This window comes from Diorhabda sublineata, chromosome 9 (assembly GCF_026230105.1).
Source record: "Diorhabda sublineata isolate icDioSubl1.1 chromosome 9, icDioSubl1.1, whole genome shotgun sequence".
NCBI classification, from domain to species: Eukaryota; Metazoa; Arthropoda; class Insecta; order Coleoptera; family Chrysomelidae; genus Diorhabda; species Diorhabda sublineata.
Window position 1 is genome coordinate 17,519,264 of NC_079482.1, and position 11,832 is coordinate 17,531,095.

General features: G+C 30.9%; 1 protein-coding gene across 1 annotated transcript; it reads left to right on the forward strand.

Annotated features, from left to right (window-relative positions):
* Positions 1–5,960: 5,960 nt before the first annotated feature.
* LOC130448547 (uncharacterized) lies at positions 5,961–11,146 on the forward strand (the record flags this gene model as incomplete). Its single annotated transcript, XM_056785961.1, has 5 exons — positions 5,961–5,999; positions 6,245–6,457; positions 8,457–8,666; positions 10,817–10,981; positions 11,027–11,146. Coding segments are annotated over exons 1-5 (747 nt in total), but the record flags the coding sequence as incomplete, so codon positions are not given.
* Positions 11,147–11,832: the final 686 nt, after the last annotated feature.

Consider the following 11,832-nt stretch of genomic DNA (forward strand, 5'->3'; position numbering starts at 1 on the left):
GCTATCTAATCCAGGTGCTATCCTGTTTTTGACCTTTTTGCGTGTTCTATCGTTACTTCTTCTAATGTCTCGAGGGGTTCATTGTTTTCTTCATCTTCTTCTTCATTGTTTTCTTTGTTTCCCTCCTCTTCGGGAGCATCTGTGTACAGTTGTTCGAAATAGTTTTTCCAGTGGGACTTGTCAATCTGTTATGTCTGTGTGTATTCTACTATTTCATGTCTTCTCCTTCTTAGCATTCCCCATACCTTTTTTGTGCTCCGTATAGGTCATGTTCCATTTCGGAGGTAAAGTTTGTGGTGGTTCTTTTCTTCGGGTGTTTTATCGCTCCTATATCTTGAATATGCCTCCCGTTTTTCCTCGGCCAAAGCTTTTACTTCCGGTGTATACCATTGTTTCCTTCGACTGTTATTGCTCACTCCTACTTTCCTTAGGCCTAACGCCTCAACAGCTGCGTCAGTAATATTCGTTTTTATCTTTTTCCAGCGCATCTCTGTATCGTCCTGTTTTTTAACTAATGGCTTTGAGGTTCTAAAATCACAGGAGTATATATTTGTATTTCTCAACAATCTCAAGAAAAAATATTTTCCTCCAACTATTACAAAAAAAACATTTATATAAGAGCTAACAAAATTCCCAAAAGCTGAGTCAAATTCCTCAACTGTAAAAAGCTTAAAGAATCAAAAGTAAAAGAGTGTAAGAAATTCAAACTTCTTGAATATTATAGAGCATAAAAGATATTTAATTGTGTCGAAAAACTGGGAGGAAATGCGATAAACCACTTTCCCTCTTTATTATTTGTTTATTCATGATAGTATTCCTTTGTTTTTTAATAGCATAATAACGTTGAATGACAAAGCCAGCATCAGTTTCGAAACTTCAATATTGTTTGGATAGCTTAAATGGCTTATTTTCTTTTGTAATGTAATAGGAAAAGTTTTTGGAAGAAGCTGCGAAAAGAGTAACATCCTGCTCGGTTTGTGAAACATTTTAATGAAATATCACAATCGGGTTTCAGCAAACAAGATAATGTCTCTAAAATACAATTAAAGTAGTATGCTTTACAAACTATGTTCGTAATAGTATCTTCATACTCGGAATCCAAAACGATATAATTGAATTTATTAATTTCGTTTAAGTATCGCAAATTTTTCCAACAAAAAAATATTTCATCAATTGAATATTTATATATTAAATAATATAAATATTATCCGAAATTTATCTCACTTCACTTTTATGATAGTTGATCTCTTGAAATATCAACTTTTTATTCTAATAAATCTTCAATGTCTTAGCTTAAGTACCATAACATTTCGTGAAACCAACTTAAACATTCAAGACTAAAGAGAGCATACTACAAAACTTAAAAATTCGTAACATAACCCATAACTCTCAAATTATATTTTATAATTTTGCTTAGTCTAATAGGTATTTGTAAAAAACTTCAGAGAAAAGAAGATGATCATTTCCAAAAAAACCACTTTGTTGTATGAAAATTTTCCGATCTAACACAGAAGAGCGATTGCATAATACGTAAGCTAACTTTTCCAGTATCAGAAAGATCCTTGCGCAGCTATCCACTCACGAACGCGGAGCACGACATTCACCTGCGTTCTCCATGTTCAGAATTAGTTAAGGGCTCAATATTTTACAATAGAAAAAAATGCACAATCACTTGCCAATTGAAATCAAATCTATAACATCTTTTCCCGCATTTCGACTATTATTTTAATAATAATATTTAGTTCCGGACATGTTGCATACTGGTTTAATTTTTGCTATGTACTTATATACGACTTTTATACTAATTATTACCTACAATTTTGTTACGCATTGTGGTTTTCTTATGTATACTGAAATTTTCTTTTATTTATATCTTTATTTAGTTATTTTTATGTTTGTTTTTTAATTTTTATAAGCTTTTGTCTCCAAATTGTAACAATATTTCAACAATAAAGCATTTCTTTCTCCCTCTCATAAACTTGACTTTGCCGTTGCCGTTCGCGGTTGACGTTTGCCGTTCGTAGCAATTTCTACACCCTATTCATAAACTTGAGTTGCTGCCATTTGCCTGAAAATATTGTTATATTTTTTAACGTGTGTAATGCTTTTTGTTTTCGTGATATTTTTGTGTTATTGTTTATCCGGCATTTATGGATTATGGAAATTAACGAAGAGAAAACAAGCAAAGCCAAAACACCACTACAAATAAACAAACTGAAAAGGATAATAACTCCAATATCACGCTCTCATACGTCATACGTCAAAATCACTTGACAAACGCAACCGGATATGATTGGCTCTTTTCTATTGCTACGAATGGCTGACGGAAAAAGATGAAATACGTTTACGTTGAAAGTCACCAACAGCAGACAAATCGGCAACTATGAATGGTCTTATGCATTTCAATGTTCTTAATTTTTTTTAGAGCAAACGTCAACGGCAACGGCAAACGGAAAGTTAAGTTTATGAATCGGCCTTAATCGGCTGTACATATAAACTAATCTAACAACTTAAATTCGTTTTAAAATAATTCAATATAAACTATTGAATACAATACGTATAGTGCCATCTGTACCAACTAAGCAGAAGTACTATGACTATAATATCAGAGAGCAATACATTATTCTAACATCTCCATCTGTTAGATTGCTTAAAAAGCGTATACGCGAAACAGTGGCTTAATTTTAGAGGTAGTTAAGTTTTTACTTGATAGATGTCGCTGAATTAAATGAATCTGGCCTATATTGGAGTAATTTATTGCATTCATGTTTTTTGCATAAAATCATCCAACTTGAACTCTGTTCCTTAATTGGGAATCGTTGTTCTCAATTCAATGTGATTTTTGAGACAATACGTAAAATTCATCACATTAGAATTTATCCATTTAATGGTGTATTCTTTATAAATTAAATTTTCAATAAAATATGAACTAAAGAAAAATTAGACAAGTTTATGTAAACGTACTCATCATCCCTTATGGGAAGCAGTACTATTTACAGATATTTTACTTTTAGGTAACTCTAGAAAAGACCACATATGAAAATGATATTTTCACCTAAGACAGTAGCTTATTTCACACATGTACTAAAAAATAACAAAACATACATGCATGTTCTTTTTCTTATGTTATAGATATATGGTCTCGAACGATAGAGGTAATACGTGAATACAATATGAATCTGGCTTGGTGCCGAAAGACAAAAGGCCAAATTTAAGAAGACTGAAGAAGTAGAAAATATGATTTTTGTGGTTATATTAGTATTTATATTTATATTTTTCATAATAATTCTTTTCGTTTTTGCCATCTCTACTATCAAAAAATAAAAAATATTTTGTAGGATTTTTCCACTTTTCAGCACACGTGTTAATATACTTTTCAACACATGTCTGATATTGTTTAATTGACTTTTTTATTTAAAAAATACGTTTTTTTGAAGAATTTTTACGTAGTCATAGGAAAAAAGTGTATTTCGCACTCGTTACGCTTCAGCACTCATCGCTACGCAGCTCATGCAAAACAGTAACAAGTACGAAATGTATCACTTTCCAAACTCATTATGTAATATACTGTTTCAGAACACTTCTCAAATTTCACCTTTCTTAGATAAAAATGTAGTGGAGCTGCCATTATTGAAGCTCCCTTTGTTAAAAGGGATAATAACGCTGGCTCTAGTTCTACAAATTTTACAATTAAGGTACATAACTACACAAATCATTTTCAAGGTCCAAATTAGACAATTTAGAAATAATTTGAAAAAAGTCGGATAGATATGAAAAAACACTCATATTTAGTATTGATTTTTTTGTCATAATGTTTCAACTCCTTATTTTCCAATAATATATTAAAATATAACTAAATTTGAATAAATTATTTCAAATTAACATTTAGAAAATAAAAAATATCTTGTTAGATGACTTAAAAAAGAAAAATAGTTTTTCTTGTAACTTTAACATCGCCATTACACTTTGAAAAATACTAAACAAACGATAAAAACATACATTAATTGGTTAAATTCTTGGAAGCTTTTTAGAATTGGAGTTTGTAGCTAAAAATCATTAAATGCTTTCTTAATTAAATGAAATGGGCTGTTTATTAATTACCTCGTACTTTAATTTTATAACAAAAAACAAATATTTTAAATTCATTGTTCTATCCACATTTATACTGCTGCATCCACTTTGAATCTTCAATTTTGTGATTATCATTGTTTTCAAACCAAATTAACTACTTTTGTTTAAAATATTTTATACTAACACAAACACAATTCTCCAAAAAATCAGTTGTAACCTTTCTAAGAGCGTTTATTTCGTTATTACCTATATACAATTATATATGGTTTAAATATCGTTAGTGAAAAAAAAGTTAAAGTTAGTTGAAAAGTAATTTCAAACAATTACATTCTAATAATTAAAGAGGGTATTAAAATGAAAATACTAAAGCACCTGGACATTTAATTACTTCAAGAAATTTACCCTACAGACGTCAAGAAGCAGGGCTATAGTTTCCTGTATTACCTAAAGATTTTTTATAGTTTTCTATCTTATTTATAACCAGTTTATAGCTTTTATTTCGACGACACAAGTGACATGTTTGGTCCAAAGTAAAAAAGTGCTCCTTTTATCCTTAAGCATAGAATTGATACTATTAGTATTAATTATGTGCCATAAAGTTGTTAGACCAGATATATATTTGGTGTATGATTTTTGCTCCCATGTGTGTTCAAAACACGGATTTCGCTAGCAAACATGACAACTGGGCGGAGAATTGTGCGATAGGTCCGATTTTTTGTTCTCATTTCTTCTTTATAAATACTTCAATTTATATATATTTTTATGAAACTTTTTATAATACTCTTTGGAGTTAACAATATTTGTTCCACTTAGGAAACCTTCTAGACTAAATTGGAAAAATAGAAAAAGTTTGATATATTCCAGGTGAAATACATTAGCCATTACTTTTCTTCTTTCAAGCTCTCCTGGATCTTCAGAGCATTCTATTAAATTGTTCGATCAAATAGGACTGAATACACTACTTAATACCACCACTACACCAACAGTTAAACTTGGTTTTTTTCAAAATTAAAACTAAATTAACATTAAACTAACTTCTCTTGATGGTCATTTTTAGGTTTATGCAGTAAATTAGGGATAATTATAAATTACTGGTAAATCAATAGAAATTCTCTGTACCTGTATGGGTAATTTTTGTCATATAAATGTAGAAACCTCCTGTCTATCAGTGTTCCATCATCTAATGGAAATTGCTGACTGTCAGACATTGCTTTTTTCCTATTTTTTGATCTCAATTTTCAAAATAAAGCATTCTCTTCTCATAATCTCACAAAATTAAAGAATTAAACTAAGAAGCTAAAAGTTGGTGAACTCTTAGATTAATTCAAATTCAGTGTAAAGTTTCTGCCTGAACTACAAGTACAATTTTATTATATTTCAAATAGTGATTTAATTTGTTAGTTTAATGTTAATTTTTTATTCTAACTGCATAAAACAAGCTTCACAACTACACAAATAGAGGACAATAATTGGTTATTAAACGTTATATATGTACAAAGGTAATACATACATTCATTGATTACATTCTAATTACTTACCTGTTTGCTAAAAATATTTGTCAAATTATTATTATTATATTATTAAACCGAAGGAAGAGTAGTTTCATTTTAATAACAAGTCCTTTAATCTTAATTGTTATAGGTTTTCTCTGTCCTTCAATTACAGAGTACAATGCGCGCCATCTACACATTGTGGATAAAACTTCGTTTTCCATAAGTCTAGAAATCTACTTATTCACAACAAGTAAATATCCTAGCAACAGAAAATACGATTTAAAATTTAAATATTAAAGTTGGCATGTAAACAAAAATTTGTTGACTTTAATAATTGACACTTGGATAAACGTTACCGAGATTCTGCAGATCAATAGTGTAAAATTATTATTTTCAATGGAAACGTATGAAGATGTTATTTTCATGAAACAACAGGTAATGTATACAGAATTATGCCTATATATAAGCAGTTTATAAAAAGTTGAGGGTTATAGTTTTTGAATACGTATTTTCTCTCACTCATTTGAATGTAGTTGCAGTGAATATCAATATAAAACTCCTTGAAGGTAACTATTAACTGAATATTTTGAACAATACTTATCGCTAAGTTTTTACGAATGAGGCAAGATGTGAATATATAATTATTATCATAAATTTAATACGAAAATAACGAATTCTAGGTACATCAAAGGAGTACAGCAAATTTGAGAGTACATAATTTTGATAATAGATCTATGAACATTGACAATTACATTGATGAGCCGATTGATTTAACGATTAACCATACAGATGCATTGCAAAAAAGTAGAAAAAAATGTGAAATGGTAAATTTGCGTTTACCAATTAATAACGACGTTGGAAAAGATTACAAAAACTTTCCTTCAAGTTTAAGCGTAAGTATCCAAGATTTATTGAATAAATACAGAAATAAATCAATTCCATTGAAAAACATCGAATGTATATCAGTAACATAATAATCAAAACTGCGTACGCGTACTCTTAGCCAAATATTATGCATGGTTTTGAATGATAAATTTATTCAGGTCTATTCCCGTACTGATTATGTTCCCAATCCTGCATCTTGATCTATAGTTTCTATTTTTAGTTTCAGTTGAGTATTTTCTTCTTAATTTTTTTAAGGTGAGACAGTCAGAATTTGTGATTTCATTCCTTTTCTCATTTCTTTCTTATCCAGGAAAAGTTTGTATCATTGCTGTTGATACTAAGGTGTTGAAACGGTTGCCAAGCTCTGTTGAGTGGTTCAGAGTTGTAAAGGAAGAGCCAGTGACCAATTTCAGGTGGTCATTTCAAAAGTCACGAAACTTTCTACAGTAAATCCTCTATACCTACTGTAGAGATAGACTAAAACTTGTTTAATCAAATATACGCTGAATTTCTTGAAGAATACGATAATCATAGTTTAAATGCATCTCAATGGGGCAAAATTTGTAAATTATTCATTTTGTAATTTTTGGTATTTAATTACTTACAGGAGGTATTAAAACACAATCAAACAATTATAGGGGACATTGGTTACATTTAATACGAATGGAATGTTTTTTCTATGAATTCTCTGATTTCTTTCATTCCTATTTATCATGTTATATTATTTTGAAAAGTGGTATCTTCTTTGGGTCTGGTAGAAAATTTTAATTGTGTGATTTACTCTTAGATATCATCACAGAAAAAGTGAATCGCTTGTTACAATTCGACCTTCCAAAACAGTGGACGGTCGATATTTTACTATTTTCGACAGGGATGAATTAGTAATATGCGTTTGATGGGAAGTATTTATTGCGTTTACTGCGTTCCAAAATGTAAGTAAAACCGAATTTTTTTACGGTACAATAAGAGGAAGTGCATCAATAAAGTGCTTGGCTATTTGGATCAGGTACCTTGCAAATTATACGTTTCCTTAAATTGGACCATTGTTACAATAGTGACATGACAATAGATCAAATCCTACGACGAGAAGGATGGTAATTGGCAGCTAGTGCTACAGTTTAAAAAAGTATTAACAATCAACCTTCATTGGGAGTTTCAAAAAAACGAAGGACATTTCTAACAAAATACTCAGTCATTGATTTGAGAAATTAAGATTATTGAATAATGAGGTTTAGAATAGATTTTCTCAACTCTTTGATATCGCGGTAATACTCCAAATCAAACATATTTGAAAGATGTATTTACATACGCTGCTGCGTACTTCATTTAGCGAAATAAGTAATCAATAAAAATATGAATATTAACAGTTACGTATTCTGGAATAACTTTATTATCCAGAAGTGCAATATGAATTTCTCGTCTGAAACTAAAAAAACGTGGCTGTATTGTGAATTGTCAGAATATATTCTAGGAGATTTCAGAGGCGAAAAAAAAAATTTAGTATGATTGTTTGTAATTTAGACAAAAGCGAATCATTATTACAGCAAGATTTATTGAGAGTACAATAAGTCGTTGTTAAGTATCATAGGCTCATAGTTAATTGAATTATTTATCTGCTAAATAGTCCGTAACTCATTATAAGAAATCCATGATAAACCTGTTATATTCTTTGGTTCAACGAAAGAACCGATTTCATTCAATACATTTTGTAATTTCGAGTTTGGTAGTATATTGGACACAATTACCATTTATTTCATTATGTATGATATTTTTCTGAAGAATCAGTACCAGCTTTCAAAGAATTATCTTTGAGGACCGTCGTCATTCGATGCTTTTTACGTAAGAAGATGGTAGTAACTAATTTGATAATATATTTGGAATTTTCATCAAATTTCAAATGTTTTTTGGTTAAAATACAGAGCAATTTTCATGACTATGGTCTACGAACAAGTCATTTTTATATCTTTTTTTGTCATATTTGATTAATCTAGAAATAATTTCTTTCAGGTTACTGATGATGAGGCCCAAGGTCATCAAACATTCACTCAAACGAAGCAACTTGAAATATTGAAAGCAGCAAAATCTTTGTTTTCAAAGCGAACTAGAACACTGTACCATTGGCTGTATCCCAATTCATCTAAACAACAAATCAAAACAACGGTTTCCACTTCTTGGGACTCGCTGGCCGAAAATGAAAAAGCTTTTTATATTTCCCAGGTGAATTGGTATAAAATTTATATGAATTTCCAGTGTATGGAAAAAAAATCACAATGTTAACTTCAATTTCCACTTATAAAGTAATAACTTCTACAATTCCCGAAAGAAATTCAGAATGTCGGTGGTTGTTAAGCGGCCTTTTATGTTTCACTTCCGTTTTGTCGATGAATGTTTTTTTTTCTTATTTTCAATTACTTTTCAGAGATTGAATTAATGTTTCATCAAATTATTTATATATTTATTACAAAGTTCACTTACCTTGAATATTTAACTAATACATAACTTTGGTTATATTTAAAAAATAAGAGGAAGAGCATTTTAGTTAATTATACCCACATTATTACGTAAGAGCTTTTAAAATAATCTAATTTAGCATAGAACAAAATATGAAATATATATGACTTTCTTGATGTCATCGAACGAAATCAACTGAACCAAATTAGAACAGAAGGTATTCTAGAACAGTTTTGTTCAATGTTTAGCAGTTCAATGGTATGCTAGGAAATATTCTCTTTTTAATATATGAAAAAATCTTTCGATAAATTCTATTTCTATATGCTGATAGTGACCATGTTTGATACTTATATCGATTCAAAACCAATATTGTATCAATAGGAGAATAAATTTTGGGAGTAGAGCCGAACCATGGCTTCGGCGACGATAGGACACTAGTGTAGTCGTTCAAATTACCCGGCTTCTACTCAAACCCGTAGTCAGCAACAGATCACCACCATCAATATCAATCTTGATAACATTCTTGAATGGGATGGAAGCAATTTGATTGAGTTTAATGCAGTAAAGAACCAGGCAGCTATTTTTACAAACAAGGCTGGCACTACGGTTTAGGATTTGGTCCAGTCTGGACATAGAATATGACCATCCTTGCAATTTCGCTTGTTGAGTTTTGAAGTTGAAAGCCAAATGTCCTTGCATAGTCACGTGGCCGATATAGTCAAGGCAGCTTCACAAAATCTTGGAGTCCTTTTTAAGACTCTATAGCTCTATTCTTCGCAATAGCTTCAAATCCTTTACAAATCCCAGATTCGCCCATCTTTGGAATGTTGCTCGCACATTTGGAGCTCGGCTCCCAAGCATAACCTGAAGACGTTCGATTCCATACAGAAGAGAGTAGTTTGACTTATAGGCGATCTAGAGTTGACCAGAAACTTGGAGAGCCTAGAGCATTGAAGAAAGGTCCTCGACCTGACTGTTTCACCGTTACTACAACGGGAAATGCTCTTCCCAGTTGTCTAGCATAATCCCGCTAGCAGTTTCTGCAAAACCTACTCGAAAAGCAGACGTGGCTCATGAACCCCAGCTCGTTTGCAGACGCCCAGAACTTCAATTTATTGGGACCCATTTCTTTGGAGAAGTGCTAGCGTGTGGAATTAGCTACCAAGGCACGTCTTTCCCGAGCACTACAGCCTACAAAAGTTCTAAGTGAGCATCCACACACAGCACTACTCGAACTACTCGATTGTAAAAGGGTTTACCCTCTGCGCTTGTTATTTACATAATAATAAAAGCGAGTTACAAATTGGACCAAACTTTTAATTTATTTCCCATTAATTTTCCAGCATGGGACAAAATATTCAAAATTTCGTTGGCATGTTTAAAATTTGAATGATTTACACTATATATTTCACTTAATATGTATAATTTAGAACTTCAGCATGGCAGCGAAATTATGCATATTATGAAAAATTAATGTAGAACAAATAACAATCTCAGTTCAGTTTTTACCGTTACTTTGTTTCTTTGAAGTTGATTATTGAAAAGTTTAATAAAATAATTTTTCTCTATGAGGTAAGAATTGTTTTACTGTTTCTTTTCAACTTTCGAATTTCAGAAAATTGGCATTTGATGATATAATATGACTGCCAATTTATAATATATCATTCCTGAGTATATACTGAAGGTAGATAGACACTCTGTATATTACGCTGAATCACGTTTTTCTATAATTACAATAAAAAGCTCCCTGATGTGTTATCAATACATGGTATTCTAATTGGAATTTATTTCAATTTGTTTTATACCGCAATACTAACAATGGAATTCTGTTATCAAATCCTCGATACAATATTTTTGGGTTATAAGCGAACTGTATAAATCCTGGTTGTTCCTTTATGTACAATTAATTTTCGTAGGTGCTTGGAAGATTTGGGTTCAGCCAGAGCAGTCTTATGGTCAATCCTCAACTTTGTTCTCTGAAGGAAATACCGCCATCTATTAAAAAAAGTGATACGAGACCGAAGACAAGGGAATTACAAAATGCTATCTGCAGTATTACCTCCGATTCAAGTAGTGCACCAGTCAGGTCACTAACATTTGAAGAATTCGAAGCTTTGAGGCAAAAGAATCGAAAGAAACGGGGACGTCCAAAAATGGATAGGAAAGTGAGGAACGTTGAACAAGAGTTTCAGGATGATCCGGAGCTGAGCTGTGAACTAGAAAAATTTTCTATTCAGTTCAATATGAATAAGTTTTATTGATTAATTATTTTTTGTGTTCAATTATTTCGTGAAACAATTATGGTCTTCTTTAGAATTTGATAATTTTTAGTAAATAAATTATTTGAAGTAAAGGTTTTCAATGGAATATATTCTTTAATCCTCCTCTTTTTGGTACGAATGTAGATGGAAGGAGATGCAGAGAAAACAAACAGACAGATTCAGGCGAAAATAAGAGCAGAATAGGAATATGACAAATGAAAAAATGGATACTTCCAAGGGTATATAAGCCATATGGGAAAACTATAAAATATCGATTGGGGTGATGTAAAAATTTCTTAGGGACCAAGCTGATTGTGAATACAATGTTCAAAGTAAAATAATTTGATAAATATTAGTTTGAAATAACCAGTAGTAAAAAATAATTTCATATTTCCATTTAGTACCACTGCAATTATTTTGAAACATGAGGGTTTTGGAGAATATTATCAGTTTAGAACAGGGATTCCCAAACCATTTTAGGCAACAGACCCCTTTTCCTAACTGAACTGATATCTCAGACCCCCGTAATTACTTTACAATTACTTTACTTACAAGAAAAAAAAATAGATATAGAATTTTTTAATTATTTACCCAGAAGAATTGCCAAATAAGAAACTTTGCGGTTGGTTAAGTGAGTTGACAATATTTAGTCATCAAAATTTATCAAATTA